Consider the following 27,252-nt stretch of genomic DNA (forward strand, 5'->3'; position numbering starts at 1 on the left):
TTCCCTCCAATAGATCTCAAAGTGCTTTATAAAGGCAAGTATAACACTTCATGGGAAGTGTTCAGTTTAGAGATGGGTCACCTGGAAAACAAATGGCTGATCTAGGACTGAACCCTACAATACCTACATCTCTGCTCTACAGACTGGCACCACTTCCTCAACAAACATCTTCTAGTAGCAAACGACATGTTAGAAAATAGCAAAAAAATATATAAAAAAGTAGTCCTATCCACAGATGGCATGACTTTTTTTTTTATTACCTAAAGAAAATACTTATAACAAGAGAAATAAGACAAGTCTTGCATTGATGGCAACAGAGAATCTAGAAGGAAGCCCTAAAAATACATAGTATGTATTTACACATATGGATTATGTGTTTTTAAAAATAAATAAAGCAGGATGGCTTGCTTTTGACAAAATTGAGAAACTTTTAAATTACCGTGGAAGGTAAAACACTTGCTTTTCAAGTAAGCAGTTTAGACAGTGACCAATTACTAAAACCAAGGCTGTATGTTCAGTATATCATGGGAACAAAGGGGCAGATGCTCAGATGAAATGGACCAGCATGGCTGTAGTGTTGTTCTTAAAATATGCAAAGATCCAACAGCTGAGTATCTGACCCATATTGTCAACAGCTTTGACAAAAAGAAAAACAAACAAAAATTTCCTAAACACAATATAAATCCACATGATTATCCCTTCCAAAAGAAGTTTTGAAATTAAATGGATTTTGCCCTATTCTTTTGAGAATTAGGGTTTGATAGTTACAGTTTTTTTTTAAACTGCATAATCACTAAATATAAAGCAGACCTTCTCCCGGACCAGAATGGCGGAACATTGCAACAATACTCCCATCATCTTGTGTGGATTCCAAGTGACTGAATTGGCTCTACAAACAAAACAAACAAACAAATAAAAAATACATTCAGCTAGGTCTGGAAAACAGAAACTCAACCTTGAGTAGTCACTTTAGTTTTCTGCTTTTAGCTGGAAATGTATGGAGATTTTGACCAGCTTATTTCATTAAGGAGATCATTACTATCTCAGATGTCTCCTTTCCCAGCTGTATCATCCAGGAAAGGAATTTTATGCACATTAACTCTTTAATATCAAACTTCTGCTTAGTTTCTATTATTATTAATACCAGATAATTAATGTCAGACTATGCTGATTAGCTGAAATAATAACTTCATCCCCAGACATGTCCAATTCTAGAAATAGCACTAACAAACCTACCAGAAATGGTCTGACAGGTTATTTTTGATTCAAGGTACTAACAAGGGGATGAAGCAAAGAATTAAGGAAATAATATGAAGCACTGGGAAAATACAGTTCTTTGCCGAACAGCTGCTGGAAAGGTTTAAAGCAAAGCAAAATATACTTCTAATGCTTATCTGCTGCTCCAGGTAGAGCCATAAGAGGCCTTTTCTATACTACCTTGTCAAGTCTATGGACTGTTAAAAGGCTATAAAACTTTACAATCCTATCATTCTGCACGTAAAGGTTAAAACTCCTTATGTGTAAGCACAAGTGGATGCATAAGATAACCTAATTTACTTGTCAAACAGATAAGATGCTCTGTATTTTAATATATCGTCCTAGACAGTTTAACGATGATGCTAAAATAAATGTATCACCATTGTATGTCCACTGACCTCTACACCCCAAGTTATTAATTACCAAATGTCCTCTTGATTCACTGCATGTTCCAGAAGAGGAAACCATATAATGACATTTCACAGACTATACAGATGTTAACACAATCTGGTTTAAAGAAAGTTCAAAGAGATTTCCTCCTCTCCCATCCCTGTCTCACAGAGGACACAGACGAAACCACAGTTCCTCTGTTCCACATTTCCTCTTCAACACAACTCCTTCACCCAAGTCTGAGGACAACTGATTCCACAAATACCCCAGATACAATTCCAATTTTCATCTGCGCTAGGTTAGATAGTAGCACACCTTGGCCAAAAGAACAGGGCAGCCTGGGCTGCACCTGGGGAGCTCACCCTCCCTCTAAGTCTTCTTAGGCAGTGCAGACCAGTGGGTTAATAGCTCAGCTGGTGTCTCTTTAGAGATCGGACCTAGGAGTCAAGTATCTTTTTAAAAACTTCAATAACAGTTCAGATGGAGTAGTCAAGAAACGGGAACTTTATATAACAGCTTGTTTCCTTCTGAGAGTGCTATGGTTTCAGATTTGCACATTCATTTAATTTTCAGGGTTCCAAAGAAAGGCAATTTCAAGTAGCATTCAAAAGAAGCATTTGGTTTATTTTAACATGAAAACATCATTCTCTATTCTGCACAGCCAAACAGCCAGAGGCTATCCTCCTGCAAACAATCCAAGCTATGTACCCGTTGCAGCATGCCAGTCCTCCTATGTCCATGTCTCTGGGCAGTCCAAGTCTGCCTGAGTGTGAGCAACAGACCCCAGCTGGGGCCTGTGACAGTCAATTACATGGTACATGTGAGCCCCACCCCACGTTTGAAGATAGTACAAGCTGATAGAAAAGAAATAATATCATGCTTCGTGGCCTGCTGTTTTCAATATTTGCTAATTAACTAAGCTGACTGCCTGAGTTAGCACCTTTGGGTTTACCTCACATCAGAAGAGGTGTGCCAAACTACTTCGACTAAACCAGTGTAGCTTAAGGAAATTGTTTTATAATACTAACTTCATATTAGACATGTTGCCATAACATGAGTGACTGGCAAATTGCACTGGGCAGAGGCTTATACTGTTCTGCTGTTTTGGAGTTCTCTTACTACAACATCCCACTTTGTGCCAGAAGGGTCCATGTGCTTTTCCTACCAGTCTTTCCATACATCGTTTTTTATCCTGTACTTAATCTTACCTACAGTATGAAATGACCACCACTGGGAAAGTCTATCTAATGAAGAACTTTGTTCAGTGCTCTTATTTTATACCTTTATACAGTGCCCACATGCAGCACAGCTGGCTCAAGGAAGAAATTTTGTGCTAATTTGAGAGTACATGGGTAGAGTTTGTTTCGAATCCTTTTTTGATTCCCTGGAAGTTGATACCTGCAGTGATGGGAAAGACCTTATGTTTCTGGTTCTTCGTTACTGTTCTGATTTTTATTCAGATGGGCAGCCTTTTATGATAGAGTAGTTTCAGGGAAAGTCTAGAGATAAACATGCCCATGGTACTACGAATACAGCATCCTCTACAAACTACAGTCTTATCATCACTGGATGTGGAAACATCTATGCCAAAGAGTATATATGGGACTCCTGAGTCTGAGTCTTTTCATGAATCTGTGAAGTGTCATGTACCTTACAAAATTACTTAAATAACAAGATTACTAATAAGGAGCATGAAGTACCTTTCTATTCCATTCAATTTATGACGATGCTTTCGGGACATTAAGAGTCCACCTCCCCAAGCAGCCTGGAAGAGATAGGAATAAAAAGAGAAGAGTTGTTGTTTTGAAAAGCCTAACATATTTTAATTTACTCAGGATATAATAATAAATATTTTAATTCAAGACAAAATGTGTAAACTAAAATCCTCTATTGCCTTAATAACAGCATGTGAGTAAGGTACTTACATCTACATGGAGCCAGAGGTTATATTTTTCACATATATCTGCAATCTCCTGTATTGGATCAAAGGCTCCGTATACTGTTGTGCCTGCGGTTGCATTTACAAAGAGAGGAATGTATCCCTACAATAAAAATAACAGTATTAACGATAAAATCCAGCCTCTTTCAGATAAACAAAAACAAACAAAAAACATGAAAACCATTTTAGAAATGTTGCTACCCCACTTTCCTGTCTGAAAATGTTTTTCTTCCCACATGAAAAGCACACACAAGCACCAACAGAAACTGAAAAACTGACTGCAAAGTAGGAACAAACTGTCTGTTTTTATTGCACTTCAAGTCCACAAAATTAACTACTCAGAAGGTAGAGAATATTATTTTCTCTAATTCTTTCTGGTGAGGAGATTTAAAGTAGCACACTAGCAATAGTCAACTACAGCTGAGACTTTTATAGAAATATAAAGGAAAAATAATTAAATGTGTAAATTGTGATTTGAAAGCTTGAAGTTATTCCTTTAATCTTTATCTACTGACAAACAGAATAGAGCAGAACAAAGCCATCTGAAACAGAAGTATTAAATGTAGAACTATAAGATCAAAATGAGACAATTTTGAGTTAGGTTAAATAAATGTGAACTGCAATTCCAAGTATAAAGAAAATAAAAAATCAAGAAAAATCTTGATACCTCTAACTTTGGTGTTTTTATATAAAATTAATGGATTTTTCGTTGTGCTGATTCAAGAAATAATAATAAATGCTTCAAAAAATTAAACTTACTAGGTATAGTCACTGACCCTGCAGCTTCACACATGGAATCTAAGGGAATTTTTAGGACTAACGTCTAACAGAATTTTTGATGTTTTTAACTAAACTTTAAAGTTTGGATAAAAGTAGTTTCAGTTTCGTGTTTTAGTATTTTTCCATATTATTTCCACACAGAAAATTATTTTAAAAATTCATAAAATACAGATGTGGGTCAAAAGTGTGATCGAGAGAGCGAGAGACTTTTAATAGTAAATGGAAACCATGGCAAGATAATTCCCTAAGCAATATAGAAGTGTATAATTAAACAGATGAAAAATGTTATTATAACATTTATATTATTATAATATGTTTGTTTAATGTTAATCCTCAGCCTTCAAAGGAAGAGGTAACACATTTTACTAAGCTAAATATTTAAGCACTATTTTTTTTAAAACGCAAACCTTTTGTTTCGCTTCCAAAATTTTTGCTTCCAAATCAGCTGGTATTATTTTGCCTCTGTAATTATTGTAGAAACAGAAAGACAAAGAAAATTAAAGAGTGCATAGAGAAATACTAGCTACAGTTGAAATAATTTAATAGGATTTTCTCAACAGGCTATTAGCAACTTGACACACTGTATTGAACCAGTCCTTAAGTACAATAAAAGGAATTTAACAGATGAACACATTTAATATATCAAAACATTAGCATCCATCCTACCTTTCATTGCATTTTATCAAGATCACGTTGTCTGTTCCAAATCCAAGTGCAGCTCCAGCTTTCTTTATTGAGTAGTGACTCTGAAGGAAACCACGCACATTTAATGGAGTAGTTATTTAATAATGAAATGTCTTCACAATATACATCAGTAAGTTAACAGAGTATTGAGCTCACATGTTCTGAGGTAAAGAGAACCAGTTTAGGGACTGCGGCCATGCCTTTGGTTTTGACTTCAGGGAAATATTTGTAGCGTGCAGCCATTATGCTGTACATGTTGGAAATAGCTCCTCCTGTGAATGAACAAATAAATGAATGAAGACTAAAACAGTGATAATGAGAAAAAAAATCGTATTAGACCAAAGACATACAAGACTCACTTGTATTATCAGTGAAAGTGACAGTGAACTATGAAAAACCAAATCTCCAAAATATGTAGTCATCTGTCTAAACAGCATAGGGACAGATGCTCTATAAAGCCATACTGATAATCTATCATCTCTTTCAATTGCTAATATTTTGAAACACATTCCTAAAAAGGTCAGTTTTCATTTCATTGCTTTTGCATGACAGCTTCTTGTTAGCATGAAAAACAGGAAGTTATTGAATTCTTTGTGTCTGAAGAAATGTCACATACTGGATAGATTTATCCTGTCTCATTGAAGATATAGAACTAGATGCTAACAGGTAGGTTTCTACAGCTCAGGTAGTTATCCTAAGCTTCCTTTCTAGTCAGTTAAAGGAAAGAGTCACTTTGCAGACTGTGACTCAGCTAGAATATTTCGATACTTATTTTTGAAGAATGTGAATTGAAAGAAAATATCAATTTCCCTTTCTTTTCTTCTAAAACGAGCACAGGACAACTAGCTCAGTTGAACAATGCAGATAAGATTTAGTAAGAAGAACCTTACCCATAAAGTTTTGGGAAATTTCTTCCTATACTATTTCTTAATCAACTAGAACACTGGGCAAAATCTGTATTTTTCTTGCAGGTGGGACTAGAGACCAAGCAAGAGTGCATTCCTGGATTTTACGTAGGCTATTCTAAAAGGAGCTGGAATTTGCCCTTCATCCTCTGAAACAGGATGGCTTCCCTTGAACAACAAACCCAGAAATCTGGAGTTCTGCTGGGTGCCCCTGCTTCCACATGGTTTCCCAGTCTTTTCTGACACTGTTAATGGCTTTTATACTGCCTTCATGGGAAGATGCTTTGGCTTGGTCTTCAGAATGATACTTTTGAGAATCCAGTTGGATTTCTGGGAAAATTATGCCCCAGAAAGTAACATACAGTCCCTTTTCTTAAGACTCTCAAGAACAACTGGTCAGAAGAAGTTGTGGTTCTGCAGGTCAGCACCTCCAGAAATGACATGAGAAGGGGTGTCTAAATGCCTAATTATGTGCCAGAGCTCATAATTAAGCTTTAAAAATGTCAGCCATCATAGACAGACATACCCAAAGATAAAAAATCATTTTTTTCAACCTTTTTTCGTGGGATGTTTGAACAAAGCATGTACTTCAGGTGGGAAATTCATACTTCTAAAACTGACGTGTCATTTTGTCTTGAAGATATTTCAAGCAGAATGTGGACATTCAGACACGGCTTCTGTTTATTTGAACATTTGAAGCTTTAGTCAAATCAACAAAAACAAAAGAGAAAAACCCACCAGGTGAGAATATTCCGTCACCATCTTTATTCGACCATCCAATAATCTCTCTCATCTTTCGAAGAGTTATTTGTTCCATGAGAACAAAAACAGGGGCAATTTCATATGTAAACCTACATGGATAAAGCAAACAAAATAAACAAAATTAAATATAGATTCCAAAACACACAATCAATTCCCAGTCTAAATTGAAAACTAGAAACGTGAAAATACTCAATTCATAGAAAAAAAATTTAGGAATCTGAAGCATCTGATATAGCAAACTTTACACAAGCAAAAATCCTCAGGAAGACAATATGTGAAATATTGGTCAATAAAGACCTGCAGTATCAATAACTTTTCTATTATAACCAACATGAGACCTAATGTTTATCATCAGTGTGCCGGGGACTGCTGTGCTGTCACACATTTGTCTCCCAAAGTGCCAATTCCTTATGAAAACTGTGAACTTCACTGAGCTAACCACAGCCATAATTAGAAGTATTGAGCTAGGGCTTTAAAGTCTAAATACAATTAATTATGTGGATTTATTCCGTTGATGATCTCCAAGGACAACTTATTTCTACAATACCATGTGATCAATAACTGTCAAGAGTAATTAAAAATGATGATTTTCTAATTAACAATTACAAAAAAAACAAGACAGCAGTCAACTGTTGTACCCATTTAATGAGGGCAAAACACACGGCATAGTCTGGTATGCCATGATGTCACAGACAGCTCTGTGGATGGAAAGTGACAGCCATACAACCCTTTTTTGGATAAATTGCTACTGCTGTAAATAAACTGCTTGCTGTGTATACCAAAAAAAAGAAGAGTTGGGGGGGGCAGGTGCAGGCAGAAGCAGAAAGGAACTAAACAATTAATCTGTGATTTTTAACAGAATCTTTAAGAATACGACACCCTAACACTGGATCTGACTGATCATTTATGCCTTCCACTTGTACAATTTTACGAATATGTACGTTGTTTCTTTAATACTCAAATGACACTGATAATAAGTATGGCAAACCTTGAGGAGACATGCTATGCCTGAAAGCTTGTCTTTTATTTATATATACACTGCTGAGTTTAAAATACTAACTTTCATATTTTTTTTCTAATTATTATCATTGCTATTTTGAGAAGCAAAAATACTGCTTATTTTGCTTTGATCATCATCAGAACTGTCAGAAATAGCTGAACGCGGATCTGGAATTTGGGTGCTGCCAATAATTACAGAAACACAAAATTAACAAACTAGTTGGTGTCTGCAATCTCCTCAGTAGCAAAAGCATGACAGCTCATTTTGGTTTGTGTTTTTTTTTTTACATACTGCAAGTCTAAGACATATTCCAACCTTTATTTAGGCTGAATGTCCAACTGAAGCCAAAAAGAGCTCAGCAGTGTATAAACTAGTGTAGCCTAATACAGGACATACTTAAGTCAATGTGATTTTCTTCCAGCAGTTTAAATGCATTTTTATTTTTATTTTGAGATCTTGCACACTGATCCCTAAATACTTCCTGGAAGACTCAATGGCTTGTACAGAAAGTATAAAATATTAAGCTTTTTTTTTTTTGTATTCAAAATACTAAATGATCACACGGGAGATTTAAATTATACTGAGAAGCAAGTAAAATAGAATTTATTTATTTTATTATGTAATTATTTTCTGAGTCTCCAAAGGCTTACAAAGAAGTCAAAAACCAACTGTGGATGATTATAAATGACAAGACCACAGCAGTTATACGAGAAGGTGGCTAAGATTTTGAAAATAATAACTTGCTCAAGGTCAGTCCAACTTGTTTTAAACTTCAATGATTTTGAAAATTTTGCTAAAATGCAGAAAATGTGTTTGGCTCATAAGGAACTGTCCTACTTTAGAACCATTCTCCTGAAAAAAAAAAATACTGACTAGATTTTTTTCATACAGTTACAACCTGTACAGACATTTCTATGAATTAACTAAAACAGTCATGAGTCTCAGGTCTTCTCTAACAGAATAAAATAATGGTTTTAGCTTGGTAGTGCGTAGCGCTGGCTTAATTCTGCCCTCACCTAAAGGCAGAAGCATTTTTATTAGGACAAACCATTCTCTCCCTGTTCTCATTTCCCAATATTTAAAAAAAGCATTCTGAGCACAAATATAAAGCATTTTAGATTATTTTATATGTTACTTTTTCATAAATATGCATATTTATGCACAAACGCATAAATCCAATACTATCAACATAGTTCTCTCATCTCGACTAACAGGTGGCATAAAGCGAACTTCCAGACAGCATTATTGCTCTCTAACCTCAGGTGGCTGCCGTGTGGTGAGCGAGCTCCCCATACTACAGATCCCTAGAGCTGAGTGAGTAATAGCAGCTCCTGAAATTCCACCCAGAAAGCCTTATGTTCAGTGACTGAGCTATGAATAGCATGTTGATACATTATTTCCGAGTCAATGTGGGAAGCTTATTATGTTTAATTTAATATGACATCTTCACAGTGACATTTAAGGAACGCTTCCTAACGAGAATATAACTTTTTTTAGAAAATACAGATGTTTTTTCAAAATCCATTTGAGAAAGAAAATATGTATTCTTCTAACTGTACACTAAAAATTTAAGTAGTGTTTATAGGGGGAAATGAAAAACGGCAAATTGAAGACATACCCTACCACAATCCAGTGTTACTGTCACGTTACACGGTTGTGTAACTGAAATAGGTTAGAACGGTTTCCAGATAAAGGTCAGAACCTGCTCTTCCATGCTGGAACACCACTCAGAACAAGTGATATGTTCCCCAGAGCTTGAAGAATCAGTATGGCTATTGTTAATAACCTTGTCAGTTCTTTAAATTGTATTTTACAAACATCTTGCTTCAACTATACTTGCAATTACTGTGTTACTTTAAAGCAAATCATGTTGACCTTGGTATGTTGCTCTCTTTTCAGCAAACCATTTTCCATTTGATAAACATCAAACAAACAGATTCAATTTTAACACTTGCAGAAAAGTGTTTTCAAGATAGCTTCATGTTTAAAGTACAAATGGATCAGAAACTAGCTTTACAGAACTAGCTATTTAAAAACATACTTTTAAAACCAAAATAAGACAAAAGGAACCTCATAAAAGAGTTACTCTTACAGAACTAAGCATGATGTTTTTAATAATGATGGTAACATTTCATAAGATTATCAAAGTCTGCCACAGAGCTGAATTCTGATTTGCCTTGTTATCCTTGTGCAATTTCATTGATTACGAAAGATAGCTAAGCTGGGATAACTAAGTCAGTCAAAGAAAATGAGGTCTGCAAAAAAGTGACACTTTAAAGTATGTTGTTCCTATGTGACAAAAACATTTAATCAAGGTTTTATTTTAGAAATGTCATCAGAATTGTTTTAGCTTTTATTTATGGTCCTAGGAATGAAAAAAAAAAAACCCTGTACTAGCAGTTTTACAATTAAAATGTATGTTGCTACTGTTTGTTTGTTGTGTTTTTTTTTTCCTCTAGTCAGCTCTTAGATCTGAATCTCTTACAGCAATTTTTAGCAAACAAAACTAATTGGAAAGATGATAATTGTAAAGAGCGGGTTGGTTTTGGCTGGAGCACCTTATGCAATTTTCTTTACTGCTAATGTCACAAAACAGGCACAGCTCCTAATCTACACAGAGCTGCTAGTGATCAGCTATACTTAATGAACCATTTATTCATGGATGGACCAGGGAAAACTGTTCATTTTCAGTTCTGCAGATACATTTCCTGTGTTCTGCCAATTAGCAACAAACTACCCAGACTAGAGGTAGCTTTACAGTTAAAACACATCCAATACAGGGCTAAAACAGAAGGCAGTTACCTGCCAAATATTTAGAGTCCCAGCACATTTTGGAATATATACAAATCAATGCAGAAATAAAAACCATCAGAAAGTTTTCTTCACAAATGACACTGTTGAAAAAAAATCAGAGCAACACCTTGCACTTACTTTTTTGAAGGTTTCATTCCTTTTGATGTAAAAAAAATAAAATAGGAAGTTTTCTCACTGATAGGTTGTAGAAGTAAATTTTTACTTTTTAGCACTTTATTTATACACGACTTTAACAAATCTTAGAGTGGGTAATTCCTTCATTACTATCAAACTAATTTCCAGTGTTACATTTTTAACCCTTTTGAAGTCACCCAGAAGCAACTTCTTTACCAGCACATGCACAGGAAAAGGTGGCGGCCCAAGTCTTACCTCTGAAGTCAACAGGAGAAAATGCAAGAGTTGTGCTTATGTTGTATTCTACTGTTATTAAATGCAGAATTACTCAGTTTAAAGACAAATCTTTTAAAAAAAAGTATGGAAAAGATAAAGACTAGTCCAAGAGAAGATAAAACCTCTCTATTAGAATCAGAATGTTAATATTATATTAGAATCAGCTTATTTTACTCACCACACGCTCTGGGATATTTGCATTGTATTTATCAGAAATATGAAACTGTTCAGCTTCATGTAACTATTTGGTCTGTATTACTGTCATGGGTGACACTTTTATTGAAGATACAGCAGTCAGCATTTAAAGCTGATAACTACACATCTATAACGATGCACGTCTACCGTGACAGATGACAACCCCTTTAACCACAGCACGAGGCACAGAAGCTGGCAAGACACTGCTTACATGTTTGTGTTAGCAGTCGATGTCAACCACTCCCCAGCCAAGCCAATGATGTCCAGTCCTGTGGAGAGCTGATTGAAAAAGCGCGGATGACCTGAAAGACAATTGAGAGCGGCTCAGCACAACCCCAGGGCTGTCCCTAAAGCTTCCATTCCAACCCAGCAGCGTCCCTCGGCTCGGGGGGCGAGGAGGCCCAGACATCGCCCACGGCCTCGCTGCGGCTGGGGCCCTGACGGCTCCTCAGCTCAGCCGCCATTTCGCCGCCCTCACGGAGCGGGCCGGGCTGCGGCCCCGCTGCCGTTAAGGCGAGCTTTGCCCGGCCGGCCTCGGCAGCCAAATACTCGCCCCTTCGCTAGGGGCACGGAATCCAAACGCGGCCAGGCGCCGTCGAATATATCGGACCCCCCGCACACCCCGCAACGGCCTCCCTCTGGCAGCCTTCCCGCCATGGCGGCCCCACACGGCGGTGAGGGGCTGTCGCCGGCGAAGCCCCTCGCTGAGCCCGACACGAAGCGGCCCTGGCTCTGAGGAGCGGGCTACAGCTCCGCGATAAGGGAAGAGGCTGTAGGCGGCCACCGCCGGCTGATTGGGAAGGGCCTGAATAGGCGGGGCCCCGGTGTAATGGGCTGAAATCCACAGGGTCCTTTATTGATGATTCCTAGGATTTCAGTCTCTTTTCATTAAACGTCTGGCGAACATAAAGAAGAAAAACTGCAAATTCGGTGTCATTTATGCCCTCATTTACCTAATGATATTGCTCCCCGGAGATACAGACAGCTCGCATTTCATCAAGTGAAAGAGATTACGTCTTAAAAACTTGTTTCTGGGCTCTGCAAACAGCACCGAGCCCTGCCGCCAGGGGCGGGCGGCGCACGGCTCGCGCTGAGCCCCCGGGGCCCGCTCTCCTCACGAGAGGCTCTCCGGAGCAGTGCGAGAACCCACCTGTCCTCACCCCGTACTTGAGCGTGTCCCGGCAGTCCACCAGGATCTGCTCCAGGGACTCGGGGTTGTCCGAGAGCTCCAGGTTGAAGCCCTCCATGCCCTCCAGGAGCTGGTGCGGGTGATGAAAGTCCAGCACTTTGGTGGATCTGTCAAACGTCTTCCTCACGTAGTTGAGGAGGATGTCCACGACCTCCAGCAGGAACTGCATGGTCTGCTCCTCGCCGTTCTTGGCGGGCAGCAAATCTGCGGGGCAAACCAGCCGTCAGCGCCTGCTTTGGGAGCGAGAGGCGGAGATGAAGCAGCCCCGGCCGCCCGCAGCCCTCCCGGGACCTGGACGCTGCGGCCCCGGCTCAGCCTGGCCAGGGAGGGACGGGGCACAGCGAAACCGGCCGCTGCCCCGGGGCCCCTCTCCCGGTGGGGAAGGGCGAGCCCGGGTCACCTGCGGGAACGGCGGGGCGCTCAGCCCCGGGAGCCAAAAGCCCCGCAGCCGCCCTTCACCTGGCCCGCTTCCTCCCCCGAAAACAAACAAATAAATAAATAATAATAATAATAAAAAGAGATTGATTTCTCTTCCCCACCCTCCCCGTAGCTAGCAATCACAGACCGTTTCATTGCTGATCTGTTGAGGAGGAAATAAAATACGAAATTGCTCTCCTCCTGGGAGCTGGCTCTGGAGTGACCCCGGAGGAACAGCTGGAGCTGAGCTGCAGATCAGCCCAAGGTACATAAACGTGCATTTCAGGAAACTTTTAAACATCGCCAGTGCGGCCCTTAGCAAACACGGTCACAGCTTCCTTCAAAAGCAGCCAAGCAAAAGCACGGTCTGAAGGTGGCTGCACTCGCAGGGGAGGCGAGGGCAGACTGCTAGGGGACGTGACAGGGCTGGAGCACGCAGAAGCTGCAAAGAGCGTTTACCTCTAGCATACAAATTGGAGAAGTCTGTCTCGGTGCGCCGGAACCTGGACTCCTTCTCGCTGTTCTCACACGCCAGCAGGCTCTTGGAGGACTGCCTTTCCTTCAGGGAGCTCACGATCCGGCCCTTGTCTTCCAGACTGTTGGTCCTTTGCAGGAACCCTACATTGTTATTGCAAGGTGCACAGGTCAGAGTTTTCTCACTTCCCAACATGTTTAGAAATACCTAAAGCAGCTCTCTAGACACCAGTTTGAAGCCGTGTTTGCTCTGGATCTAACTAATGAGGTCAGGAATAAGAGTATTTATGGGGTTTATTTGCCTCCAGGAGGGAGAGCTGAAAACGCCATCAACTGCAAAAACCCAGCCATGCAAAAAACAAATTTTTGTCATTTAGTGCAGTGGTACATTCTTATTAAGTCGATCAGACAGATTCCACTTCAGTAACCAGCCACTGGAAGAGAGTTCAGGATGAGTCAATGCTATTTCAGCCTGCAGGCGAAGTTTATGGACCCAGCAGACAGGGGCAATGATGTATGATTAAAATCAGGGCCACTTTTGCTTCTCCTCGCGGTGCTCTCACGCACAAAAGACACGAGAGCGAGCAGCCGTCCTGGAGCATCCCCCGCCAGGGCTTAGGGACACGGGTAGCACTCACCAAGCCCCCTCCCCGGTGCCAGTGGGAATGATGTCCGCACCGGCACGTGTCCAGGAGACGTGGATCTTCCGCCCGAGAAAGCGCTTCGACACCGACCCCAATCCTCCCCGGGGTCCCTGCTCTCTCCGGACACGCAGCTCGGGCGCCCGGGGCCGCCGCCACCGGCCGGCGTGACAGCAGGGACGGAGCCACCGGCCCGGGAGCCACGCGGGGCCAGCCGGCTGCAACCGGACGGAGCTGTGCCACCGGCTTCTCGGGATCTGTCCCGCGGAATCCAAGCCCGTTAAAACACGCACCGTGCCGGCCTTTCCCTCAGCAGCGAAGACAGCGGCTTTGGGACCTCCCCGGCTGCGCCGAGCGCTCCCGGGTTCGGGGCAGGCGGTGGCACCGCACCGCTCGGAGGGGGCACCGCGCTCCCCGGAGGTTTCCTTGCTCTGTTTCGCTTTGAACGAGTAGCGACTGAAAGCAGGTCTCTTCGCGACTGGGGTCAGCCGCCAGAGAGGAAGACGTTGGAGCGGGGAAAGCCAGCGCTGTCACTTCGCCCGTCCGCGCCCCCCGACGCCGCTCCTCGCCGGCCGCACGCCCCGGGCTCCTCGCAGCTCCGACGGCTCCCGCGGCCCGGCCGGGCCCCCCCAGCGCGGTGGCGGGACAAGGAAGCGACCCGAGCCGCTGGGCCGGCCCGACAGGCTCGGGGCAGCCCCCGAGAAGGAAGCCCCGGAGCGCAGCCCCCTCTCGTGGCTGTGTCCAGCGCGCTTCTGCCGTTTTGCCTCTTCATGCTCCGCTCATCAGTTTCCTTCTACGATGCTTTGAGGGACGTGAGCTCTGTGAGACAAGCTATTTAAGTGAATCTCTCTTCTTGCAGAAATTAGGAGTGCGGGACCGAGGAGCTTTATTTGTATGCAGTTTTGTTACTGCTTTCAACGACCCGTGCAGCGGATCACGGGCTCCTGCACCAGCAAGTGCTGTTCGCCTGCTCATCGGGCCGCGCAGCTGACACCGAATTAGGTGCGACGGATCCGGACTGAATTCCGGAGTGACCGCCTGCACCCCAGGTCCCGCGGCTTCGTTGTGCTTCGTTTGGCCGCTCTTCTTTCCGCAGGGCTCCTGGCGGCGACGCTCGGCGGGAGAGCAGCAGCAGGAGCGACGTGCTCGGCAGGCCCCGTCGGGCTCGGGGCGGGCGGCGGGGGCAGCTCCGCAGGGGCCGCTCGGAGGGCGGGGGTGCCGAAAGACGTGCCATCCGTACCCCGCGTGGAAAGAAACGAACAAACCAAAAAAGAGACCGGAGTAGGAGAGACCCAGCAGGCAGCAGCGCACGCCGTTCGGCAGGAATACCTCTCCCGCAGCGAGAGGGAGCGCAGCGCTCCCCAGCTGCATGCCGCAGGTGCCCCGCTGGGAGGTATTTGCATGGATGAACACCAAAAAGGACCGAGCTTTTGAAGGCAGGGACCGATCCGGCGAGGGAGCCCCTCGGTCCCCGGAGTGCCCACAGATCCTGCGTGGTTTCACAACGAGGCTGGGCAGGAGGCAGCGTGCGAGGGGCTCGGCGGCGATCCTACGGGCTGCGGCTACGGGCTGGGCCTCCACCACTGCTGCTGAAAGCCCACCTGCCTGCGGGGGAGCCGCGGCGGGCTGCCGAGAACTCAGCCGTTCGCCTTATCCGGGGCAGTTCTGCCACGTCGAGTCCTTCCACCGACGGCAGCAGGCGGTAGCAGAATCAGTGCCAGCGGCGGTGTTAACGGCCGGGGTGGGAGCGAGAGGTGCAGCCCGCAACTCCGGGCGCGGGGGGCAATCTGCCCGTGCTTTGCACGCCGTGATGCTCCGAGACCTCTTCAAAACGCGTTATCTTTTCGAAGCGGATGCGTGCGGAGACGGGGCTGGGGGTGTGGCAGCCGCAGGGCTCTTTTCAGGCGGTGGCTTTCAAACAGAAAGGAACGGAGCTCGTCCTTAAATCGGTCAGTGGTTTGAGAAGAAATGACACATAAATCTCGGGTGCGTAATTACTGAGAATGTCAAATACAATATAGGAAACGGGTGGAAGGACAGACCCATTGTTCAAGACCTGCGCTCTCTTTGAGCTGAACCCTTATTTCAAGTTCGCGTTCAAAATGAATCGATTTCCGTGTGGTACACAGAAAGAACAAATCTGAGTTTTCTACAGCTTTGTAGCGGCACAATGCTTAGGGTCCAGAATAATGTCTTGTGGAAGGTAAGGACGAGGCGATAATCAGCTCTAATAGTCGAACGTTAGCTGGTTTAGCACGCGTAATTAGGATCTTTGGCATCCTCAATACTTCACTCTGTATATTTACCAAAGGCAGCCTTCCCTTTCTGTTCCGTGAAGGTGTTAGATCCCAGTGTGAGGGCTCATACGAGTCGTGATCGAACTCGATGATTCCGAACCACCGTTACTAGCCGTGGTATGTTTTCCGTGTCAAACAGGAAAAAAAAGCAGCCAGAAAAGGCAAGCTAAAAACGAGCAAAATAAAAACAAAACCACAACAGCATCCTTGCTTGCTTTGATTTCCCTTCACAAAGGCACTGCTGTGCTCTCTTTCGCCGCTCTCAAATCCAAAATGGTGGGATATTTCATTTTCAGTGTGTTTGATCTGACGCCTAAATTGAGGGAAGCTGCGATGTCCCCCTGTAACCCCGGTAGTCTAGCAACATGGAACGAGCCTAACGGTGCGTTACTTTATCAGTTCTGCTTGCCGGGCTAAATTAAAATGATGATGAAAAAGCCCATCGCTCCAGCCACTGAAGGGACTGGTAGGGAAACGGTCCATTACACGCGGATCAGGGGCTATTTATAGAACTAAGCGACTACTCGTTAATGTCGCCTGCGGGTACCAACGAGATCTCTAATAGATACCGGGTTAAACACTTGCACCCTGATTCTTTTTCTGTCCAAACTTCCGCGTAACAAAACGTTTAGCTTCGACTCGAGCGAGTAGGGCAAGGGGCTCAGACATGTCTTTCCTTAGAATAAAAGCCCATTTCTCCCAGGAAATAATCCCCCGCCCCCTCCCAAATGAGGCAGCTGGGGGAAATCGGAAATAATTTCTATTCATAAGGGGCACAGGCTAAGCTGAACGATTCTCGTCATCAGCAAATGAAAATTTGACTGTTTATCCCCGAAAGCGAAGGCGCTACTGAGAAATCTGGAGAAGGAAGACAGCTTGTTATCTGCAAATGAATCTCTTGCTATAACGTTGTGATCTGATTGTGCATTTGTTTCCCTTCCTGCATCTCATGTGCCTGCGCGCTGACTGGCTGCCAGCGCTATCTTACCAGCGCAGCAAGCTGACGAATTGCTCTTTAATAAGGCTCTCGTTAATCTTTTTCCCCCAGGAGATCCGTATTTTCTACTCCGATAAGGCTGAAAAATTTCAGCCGGCGAGGCGGCCAAACCCCCGTGGCTTCCCCCCGCCGGCCGCCCGGCGCTCCCCCCGCCTTCGCACCCCTGGCAGTCGCAGGAGGGGCGGCGGAAAACGCCGGGGCCGAAGCAAACGCACGGGAGGGCGGCGGGACCGGGGCGCGGAGGGGAGCGGAGTGGAGGGGAGGCTCCGTGCCCGGCAGGGGGAGCCCGAGGCCGCCGCCCGGGGCGGGGTCGGGGTCTGGAGGTCGGGCGGACTTACCGCATATCTTCAGCCCGATCTTCCTGGTGCACCCGTGCGCCACGCCACACCACGAGTCGTAGGCTGCAAGAGACAGCAGAGGTGTTCCCTGAGGCGGCGAGACCCCGGCCGGGACCCCGCCGGCACCGCCCGGAGCAGCCCGGCCCCTGCGCTTCCCCCGCGGCCCCCTCGGGGGGCGCCCCGTGCCCGGCCCCCTCGGGGACGGCCCGTCCCGACGGGGCGCCCCGGGAGCGCTCCTGGCAGCGGGGCGTCTCGGAACGCGCTGGCGGGGCTCCAGGGAAGCGGCGGCTTAAAATAAAGTGGCGTGAAATGGGGTCACAGCCGAGTTCAGGAATTAATTGGGTGAAAAATAGTATTTGACTAGATGATGGGACGTGCCTCGCTGAGCCCCGGCCGGACTGACGGGCCGCGGGCAGCCGTGATGGGAGACGCTCCCGGCCCCCCAGCCCCGGGCTGAGGTGGAGGGAGCGCCCGCCTCGCCCCGGGGCACGGCGACCGGGGGGCCGCCCCCTCCCCGCGGGTGACATGGCGGCCGCTGCGGCTCCGGGGGGAGCGGTGGGTCCTGGGGGGAGAGGGCGGCGGGATGGGGCTGGGGCTGGGCTCACCTGAGCGGGGGGGCGGCGGCCGGGGGCCCGGGGAGGCCCGGCCGTGAGGGGGCGGCCCGGCCCCCAGCCCGGCGCTGTGCCCGTCCCCCCGGCGGGGAGAAAGCCCAGCCCTCCCCCGGCCGCAGGGTGATGGCAGCGGAGCCGTGCCTGGCAGCCCTTTCGGGGTAAAATCTATTCCCCGCCTCGCCTGACAACCTTTCGTCTCTTACTGTTGCCCCCGCTTTGTCTCGCGTGCTTTATAGCATGGAGCCTCCCCATTTATTTTTTTATTTTTGGTAGGCGACAGCCGGAATTGCCCGGCAGGGCTGTAAACTGATTCTCTATCCACCTGCAGCAGCCTCTGCTTCCCACTCACACCTCAATAACTCAAGGCGAATTCAGAGCAATTAGGAACACAAGGCTTTGAAAAGCTACAATTAGCATCCAAATTTCGCTTGATTACAGGCTTCAGCGTGGGCTGAGAGGAAGCTGTAGCATTAGCATTTATAAAACGTAAGGGAGGGGGAAGAACCCGCTTCGAGCCATCGGTGTAACTTCGCCCTTTATCTGATTCATTTTCCCCGCTCCCTTTACAACATCCCGATTTTTTTTTGGCAGTCTGAGGCTTCAGTCTATTGTCTAAATCCGTCAAATGTGGCTGGAAGAGAAAGGCAGCGCTGGCTGCTGCGGTGGGCTCTCCCTCCCGGCGTCTTCCTCGCACGGCCCCCTCCCGCTGCCACCCGCGGCTGCTTTCTTTGTGTGGAGCACTTTCCGCACCTCGCTCAGCGGCGCGGAACGGGGCTTCACTGATTTACCGTTTCGTTTCGAATCTGGTCTTCCCAAGCCTAAGTGGAGGAAGCCTCCACGATGCTTTAAACGAGAAAAAGATTAAAACCTACTTGTGGGTCGTAAATTAGTCGGGGTGGGGTCCGGAGCGTCGTTGGAGGACGAGGGAGCGGAGGAAGCCATCCTTTCAGAAAAGCCCCTGTCCCTGGAGCCCGGGTTTCCTTCGGTATTTCTCCGAGCGCGGGTGGGCAGCAAGGAATTTACTGGAAGGAAGAAAAGGCGCTTTTAGTAGCCTGCTCTCCTGGAGGACCGCGCCGGAGTCCCGTGGATGCCGGCGGATAGGAGGCTGCAGCCCCCGCAGGCAGCGCAAGTCCCGGGCAGGCGGCGGGACGGGCTGCCGGGGGGCAGGAGGGGTTCCCGGGGGGCAGCAGGGAGCGGAACCGACCGCTCCGGGGCCGCGGGGCCGAGGCGCTAAGCGTTGCGCCGGGAAAATGCCTCGACAGGCTGAAGAACAAACCCGTCCCTTCGCTGGATGCCGAGGCGCTGCCCCCCTTGCCTGAATGACGGATTTAGCAGACCGTGAAGTCTATCGCAATTATATCGCTGGCCGCAGAGCAGGGCGATTATGTGGCTCGCGTCAAATGGAAGCCAACGTGCAGAGCGGGCTTCGAAATTCCCAGCCCAGATGCCCTCCGGCCCCACACGGCGCCCGTTTCTGTGCGTTTCCAGCCCATTCCCGAAACACACGGCAGGCTCAGCGCTCGGAGCAGACCGACAGAGCCCCCCCGCCACAACAAAGGTGCATTTTGCCCGAGTCCGGCGGCACGCGGCACGCACGCATGTCCCGGCACACGCGTGTTTCAGCAAATCCGGGGCAGGACGTGCTCCAGAGAAGCCGGCGCTCTCCGAAGCGAGCCCTGGCGCTAAGGGCGCCGACGGCGGGGGGCGGCGGGGCCGGGGGAGGCGCGGCACCGGCACCGGCCCCCGGTCCTCGGTCCCCGCGGGCGGGCACGGCACCTCCGTCACCCGCTCACCGGCGGGGCAGTGCCGGGCTCGTCCCCTCGTCCCCATGGCTACCTGCGATTTATTTCGTTCCCCTTGTCAAGAAAATGAAGGTCGCGGCAACGAACGAGCGCTTTCTTTGTTAGCTGCTTTCGCACGTCGGTAGCTAGCGATTCGTTTCCATTGTTGGGCGCCTTTACGCCCGCGTGTAAACGCAACGGATCGATGGTTTCAATGGTAAACAAGTATTTCGCTTTTTTTTCAGATGAAAAAGAAAATAACCATAAAGCAGAAGAGATTCGCTAGACAATGCCTGGAAGCGAAGTAACAGGTTAACGCAATGTCTAAGGCGCTGGCTGTCTCAAAACACCCGTTATCCCTCTATAGGTACGACAGCGACCAAAACCGATTTTAGGGGGAAAAAAAAGGAAAAAATGTAAAAAAGCTCCAGATCCTGAAAGACGCTCCCGAAGGTTTGGAAAATGGGATGCGGATTAAGGAGACTTACCGAGGGGGCGAGCGGAGCGCTCTGGCTGCCGGCGTCCAAGCAGGCAGGGCGACTCCAGCCTGGGAGCGACTCGCCGCTTATAAACTCCGCCAGAAACGACGTCGGAATACCAATCGCGCCGCGGAATTTAATGCGAGATGACCTTTTTTTCCAGAAGTACTCGGATTTGCTTTTTTAAAAGCGTGAATCGCCGCTTGATCTGCTTCGACGCAGGCATGAGTCACAGGGCTGCCGCCACCCACCCCCTCCGCGCCGCGCCGTGCCGTGCACGGGGCTGGGAGCGGCGGGGCGGCGGGCCGGGGCGGGGACTGGAGGGGCGGCCCCCCCGGCCCGGCTGCCGCCGCCGCCCGCTTCGCCCCGCGGCTCCGGAGCTGCCCTCGGCCTCCGACCCCACTCGGGGATTGTGCCTCGGGCAAGCGGCACCGGCGGCTTTCCCTCGATAGCACCGCCTCGCCCCGAGGTCACCGGCGCGAAGGCAAAGGCGACCGGGCTGAGCTCCGGGGGGGCCGTGCCGAGCTCAGCCCCGCGCCCCCCGCCCCGCTCCGCCGTCCCCAGCGGCGGCAGCGCCCTCGGCGCGGGTCCCCGCCAGAGGGTGGCAGAGGCCCAGGCACCGCCGCTCCCTCGTCTTCCCGGCCGCAGGGGAACACCTGGATCTCTGCGACCTCCCCTCGGCGTTGCCGCTACGTTATGGTTTTACACCCGAGCCCCTTTTGCTAAAACGCGACTCGTTGAGGCAGCATTCCTCGGGCAGCCCGGCACCCATTTTCCCCAGCCCGGCCCCCGGGTTTAGGTGCCTAACCCGAGCCCTGGCCACGGACAGGGACGTAGGGGGGAGAGCGGCCCGATGGGGGCTTTCAGCCCGTGCTGGGGGTGCTGGGCGAGCAGCAGGGACGTGTCCTTCCTGAAGGACTCGAGGGGAAAACTTCAAGGTCTTTTTGGAAAGGAGCCCGACCCACTGAGGGCATGAAGTAGGCGAGATGACTGCTTCGCCGAGCAGCCCCACTGTCTAGGAACTGGACACGGAGCAAAAGCACCGGGAGCACGAAAGGCAGCTTGCAAACACAGCTGCAAAGTTCGCCGGCCCTAGCTGCCATGTCCTGCTGCCATCTGTGCCAGGCATTCGTTTTCAGAGGTAGTTTCAACCGATCGGGGAAAACGTTTGCTCAGCGCGGAGCGGGAGAAACGACACCACAATTGTGGCTAATTGTCTTTGTAAGCGACCACAGACATCGCCAGGAAACGTGGCAGGATCGCAGCGCAAAGAGCCACCGGCAGCTCACGGAAGCCCCCCGGAGCCATGGGTCACGGCGCCCCGCCGGCTCCGTGCCGCCCGCACCGCCCGCCCCCGCCCTGCGGAGCGCCCGCAGCGAGCAGCGCGGCCGCACCGCGCACATCCGCGGCCCGGGGCAGCCGCCGGTGCCCGCAGCTCCCGCGGGGCCGCTCGGCTCAGCACCACGGACAGCGGGCGGCGGAGCTGCGGCAGGCGAGGCGGCCGCCCCCGCTAGGTGGTGCTGCTCCTCAAGGCAGCCCCGCCGCCCGGCCCCTTCCCAGGGCGGCGGCGGCGGGCCGGCGGCAGCCCACGCCTCCCGCGGATCGGGGAAGCGCTCGGTCCTTCCCTAAAATCCCTCCCGCAGCCAGAGCACCCCGCCTCGGCAGCAGCCCGGCGGCGGAGCCCAGAGCCCCAGGGCCTTCGCTCAGCCCGGCCCCGCCGCTGCCTTCCCCAGGCTGCTGCCCCAGGGCCCCGCACGGCCGGCTCCCGGAGGGCTCCCCGCCTGCGCTGCGCAGGTGAGAGCCCCAGGGGCTCGGGGCTGTGAACACAGCGAGTCACCGAGGATGGGGAACGCGCAGGGAAACCCCTGACCCGAACCATCAGCAGCGCGCAAGCGGCTGAAGGCTGCTGCCAGCGCCCCGTCAGATCACGCTCAAACCAGACCTCTTCCAGCTCCCTACCCGGACGTGCCAAAACACGGGTACTGAGTACCCTGGCGGGGCAGAGGAGCAGAAGGGATGAGGGTCTCCAGCGACAGAGACCAGTCAATGATTATACAATGCTCATAAATGTGGGCGTATAAAACTGAGTGCTGAGCAGGGGAATAGCGCTTATTATTGCAGCCTGCAGGTCTGAAGAGTCATTGTGCTAGGAGCTGCATACAACATGTCGTAGTGTAGCATGTATTTCGAGATAGGAAAGCCTCCTGCCTACACTGTGAGGTGTTCACAATGTAACTACATTCCAATGGAAAAGCAAATAGCAGAAAGGCACTGTGCCATAATGTTTTTTTTTCTTCATATTCTGAACTATATCCCTATTATATATGAATTTATCTGAAGGAAGGGAAGTAAATTGGCCTTTTGACAATCATTATGATTGGTTTTCCTCCATGAACGTTCTCTCTCTGTTGCCTTTTGATTGATATTTTGTTTGTATTGTGACTATTTTAGCTCATAGGGACCAGGCGTGCTCCTTTCTTAAAAATGTATACAACAGGATGCAACTCAACATCTGTGATGTTTCTGATTTTTTTTTAACCACACATTTATAATAATGTATAATCAAGGACATTATTACAAAACATATCAATTGCATCAGGTATCTTTTTTTCTTTCCCCACCATTTCCGGTACACAGTCATGTCTTATTTACCTGTACGTTTGATAGACTGGAATAATGTAAATAACAAACTTCCTTAAATCTTGACAAAATTAAAATTGGAGAACTAAGTATTTCAGAATTTTCCTGGCCTTCACCTGCAGTGCTAAAAAATACAGATATAAATTACTGCATGTCTGTAACCAAAAAGTGAACATGCCAAGGAAAAATAACAAACTATTGTTCTAATTACTTGTCCCTAGCCAAAGAATTCTACAAACGGAAATCAGGTGAAGAACCCTATTCTAAAGATAACTTTTGCTATCTGGTTTATGGCACCTGATAAAAATTCATTGAAGTTAAGAGAGAGGTTTGATTTGGGTTTTGAGATTGATCAGATGCTGATGTATCCAACTGTCCCAAATGTAAGGATCATGTCCATCACCCGAATTTCAGACAGCTCAAGATGAGCTGCCAGCTAGAACACTCAGCACCGCTGTGATGAAGGGCACTTGGTGAAATCTAATCTGAAGCACATCGTTTTACATACTTTGTGGCTTCTTGTTGCAGGATGTCCCCTTCCTGATCCATGCTGGCACGTGTTGCTGTCTGTTTTGATCTGCTTCATCTGAAAAACATCCAAAAGTTTAACCCACATCCTGAACCAACAGCAGCAGCAAATCCCCACTCTCAATACCCCCAAGCAAACATGGAGGTAAAGAACATTCCTACCTCCAAACCAGAATAAAATATATAACAACAGAAAGTTTTATTTATCTGGATGGATCAAAAGAATTACTTAAATTGTGGAACTGTGATTATAGCACGAAAAATAGTGACAACAGTATACCCAGTAAGTCTGCTCTCTACCAGTTTTAGGATTTGCAACTGTTTATCCTGTGTTTAAAATAAAATTTACTTCCAGTCTGTGACATTAACCCTGTAGAGACAAGACAGCTAACGCCTGGATTCTCTCCTAGTGATATGTTGTAATTGTTACATGCCTCACTGAGCTGTATCTTTTTATCCCATTGGAGGGCATCACTTTACAATTAGAACATTCAGTAATTTCAGTAATGCTGCTGCAGAAGATAATGCAGTTTGTCTCTCCAATCCCAGAATGTATTTGTAGAGCTGGACTATGGGATCTTTTAATATATCATTTATTTAAATTAAGTGTATTTCATAAAGAATCCTTAGGAAACAGGAAACATGGTCTTTTCTTTATTTTTTTCTTTCTAAGTAACGGCATCTCAAGCCAAAACTCACTCTCATGTATGGACTTTCCTAAGTCCCAAAAATTTTCACAATCATTATAGTTGTGTATTTGCCCCCCCCCCCCCCCCCCCTTTTTTTTCCCCTCTTTTTTTCCCTTTATTTTCTTTTCTCTGTGGTGAAGTCAGGTTTTGGCTTGATGAACTTGGTAGCTTACTCTAAAGAGTCATTGGTACTTGTGAAATAGTAGGCCTTTTGTAGCATCATACTTAAAAAGCCTGATCCTTCTGCTATCTTTCTAGCTACAATTCAGAAATAGAGATATTATTTATTTATTTCCAGAAATGAAGGTTCAATACACTCTGTTGAAATGAAAGTGTTTTAAAAAGAAACACGATATCTGAGTAATACTTACAACAAGGTGCAAACAAAGCATACAAACACAATGTAGAAACAGGACAATATGAACAGATACTTTGTCCACCAGAGAAAAAGGACATGCAGGTGAGAATTTTTTTCCTCTCTATGAGGAGAGCACGAATGAGCAGTTCATATTTCCTGTCTTGAGGGGCTTTAATTTTTTGCATTCTCACAATAAACAGATGCATCCAATTTTGAGGACTGGAGGAGCTCATGAGTTTTAAGCAAAGCCATCAGCTGTTACTGATGCCTTTCTTTTCAGTATTTAGTTTGGAAGATTATATGAGAGAACTGGGGACCAATTTTAGGTAAAATACCTCTTCTCCCAGATCGAGACACGTGATTCTAACGGAAGACACTGGCTCTCAAACAGAACTTCAGATTAACATTGCATGTTCCTGACACATACTCAGACCTATTCATGTAATAAATTCCTGTCCTCTACTTTGAGCCTTCAAAACTTCTATGCAAACATTCATTTACCAAACGTTCTTGATTCCCTTTGCTGGCATTTTGATTGCTGCACTAGGAGACGATCACAGGAATGAGAAGAGCTGCAGTCATCAGGGTGGGTGTTAGCCACTCAGCACTAGAATAAGAGACAACTTTACTGCAATATCTTAAAGTTATTTTAAAGCCTATGCACATCAGATAAAGAGCAGCACAGCCCTGAACCATGAATTGAGCCTAACCTCTCTATAATCTTAAGGGAAAATTAATGTTGCAAGGATTTAACGGAAATGTCTGGGAAGGGATTCAAGGGATTACAATGGATAGTGCTCTGGTATTTCTGATGGCCACATCCTCTACAGGACAGATAACAAGGCTACCTTCATTACTTTCTGACCCCAATGAGAGAACACCAACAAGGGACTTCACTCCTCAACTTTCACTTACCAGACATCTTTTCTTTTCAGAGGCTACTAATCTCTTTAAGCAGAAGTCTAGACTAAATAAACTGAAAGTGAACTAGCAAAAATTCTGAAAGACATGAAAGATATCCAAGCTCATGCTATTCATACCATACAGAAAAGCTTGAACTTAAGAGATGTAGTTTCACTGACTGCTTCCTTCACAGGAAATTCTGTACAAAGGCTTTAGTGATCTGCTGACTGCAAAATGACCAACACATAACTTTATAGGATAGTCCAGAATTTTCCTCTCCAATATTCGACATGGACATGGAATTTGGCTTGTGTATGGATGTAAGTTAGCCCTCAATTACTTCAGATATTAACATATCTATGGCTTGCCAAAGGCAGGCTATGTAAAGTCCTGCAACTGTTTGCAGTCTGCAGTAAGAAAAATTGGTATACACATTAAAAAATACTGTATTTCCTTTAAAGAGATAGTCTCTTCCTCAAAATACACACAGCATGGAATCTAGGCAAATGAAGGATAACTACCAAGAGCTTTAAGAAATTCTTGCTCAAGCAGAAGCACTACATATTGACTTGCTACTTAAGTGTTTGTTGGCTAACAGCCAGAGCTCCAAAATATGAATTTTAAGCCAAAAAAAGCACAACAAAAAACAACAAACCAAACAACACAAAAGACACCAAGCCCTTTTAGAAATTATTTGACAGATTTCCACCACTCAAAAGATCAAGAAGCACGTGTTTACTAATAAGGTTTACAAAAAAGCCACATTCATCAGACAGTGAAAATTAGTTTTGTATTTTACAGTTATATTTATAACTTGTGTTATTAGACATGAGAAATGAGATATATAAAAAAAATACTTAATTTCCTTTAAAATGTAAGTAAAGATAAACTGGCTAAAGTCTGCTTTCCAAACAGCTCTGAAAAGCTTTTGAGGCCTTTCACCTGAGAGGGGCAATAATCCTGTTCCTATGCTTTGCAGTCATATGCAGTTCTAACTACTCAAAATTATCTCTATCATTTTTTGAGTCACCAAGCTGATCCTTCCAACAGGTTTCTAATTTTGATTAACCAGACAAAATTGGTTTCAGTAAAACTTGTGTATTACTCCATTTGTCCTTGCTCACGCTTTTCTGTCCAATTCCACAATAACAGTATGTGAGCTTTCCCTGGTCTAATTTATGAACACTGTCTAAAGGTAATGGTAACATAGTTATGGCAAGGACTCAAACTTCAGAACACTTGAATCACTCCTCATTCCCAACATGCCACCTTCCGAGTACTTTGATACATCTCTTTTTTTTTTTTTTTTAATGAATATGGGACTGTGAAAGCAAATGACAGACGTTTTAAAAGTAATTAGGGGAAAAAACAGTTATCCTTCTCTTTTTCTTTGTAGTAATTCTCTAGAGAAAGCACAAAGAACAAGAATATGCTGGTGAAGAGACGGATGACAGGAATGACCTTCAGAAGCCAATGAGATACATGGACAGCATCTCCACGCACCATTGTGTCAAGAAGTATTGGTGAATTACAAAGGCACCTCTACAACACAGGAAGATCTCTTCAAGAACAAAAGTTAACTGGAAGACCTGGGGTTTCATGTCCTCTATGCTGCTGGGACATGCATGTATTTAACAAAGAAAGAGACACTACAAAGCCAAGTCCTGTAACAGACATAAGCATTTGATAAATCTTTGTCTTATTTACCCACACAGATTTGCATCAGGAATTACTGAAAGAAAACTAACACAACACAGAGATACTACAGAAGCTAAGGGCAACTAAAAAAAAAAA

At 46.4% G+C, this 27,252-nt stretch overlaps 2 protein-coding genes across 5 annotated transcripts in view; both read right to left on the reverse strand.

The window, feature by feature from the left end:
• Positions 1–21,682, reverse strand: part of GAD1 (glutamate decarboxylase 1) — a 54,179-nt gene extending 32,497 nt beyond the window's left edge. For 2 of the 4 annotated variants that reach the window (XM_080600980.1, XM_080600979.1), the window contains exons 1-12: positions 18,953–19,088; positions 17,470–17,532; positions 13,182–13,340; positions 12,267–12,509; positions 11,328–11,418; positions 6,694–6,806; positions 5,207–5,322; positions 5,033–5,112; positions 4,774–4,828; positions 3,573–3,689; positions 3,348–3,412; positions 811–889 (exon numbers count right to left, since the gene is read on the reverse strand). In XM_080600980.1, coding sequence (XP_080457106.1) covers positions 811–889; positions 3,348–3,412; positions 3,573–3,689; positions 4,774–4,828; positions 5,033–5,112; positions 5,207–5,322; positions 6,694–6,806; positions 11,328–11,418; positions 12,267–12,509; positions 13,182–13,340; positions 17,470–17,532; positions 18,953–19,022 — 1,251 coding nt within the window. In that variant the 5' untranslated portion in view covers positions 19,023–19,088. Of the gene's footprint in view, positions 1–810; positions 890–3,347; positions 3,413–3,572; positions 3,690–4,773; positions 4,829–5,032; positions 5,113–5,206; positions 5,323–6,693; positions 6,807–11,327; positions 11,419–12,266; positions 12,510–13,181; positions 13,341–17,469; positions 17,533–18,952; positions 19,103–19,284; positions 19,394–20,349 lie in introns of those variants that run through there. The other 2 variants (XM_080600981.1, XM_080600982.1) reach the window with 2 other exon arrangements.
• An 805-nt stretch (positions 21,683–22,487) lies between these two features.
• MYO3B (myosin IIIB) overlaps positions 22,488–27,252 on the reverse strand; it is a gene marked incomplete at its 5' end in the record, with an annotated part of 256,357 nt that continues 251,592 nt past the window's right edge. The window contains 2 exons of the mRNA XM_080600926.1: positions 22,488–23,566; positions 25,057–25,162. The remainder of the gene's footprint in view (positions 23,567–25,056; positions 25,163–27,252) is intronic.

Source organism: Anser brachyrhynchus (genome assembly GCF_964034855.1).
Source record: "Anser brachyrhynchus genome assembly, chromosome: 7".
Taxonomy (NCBI): domain Eukaryota; kingdom Metazoa; phylum Chordata; class Aves; order Anseriformes; family Anatidae; genus Anser; species Anser brachyrhynchus.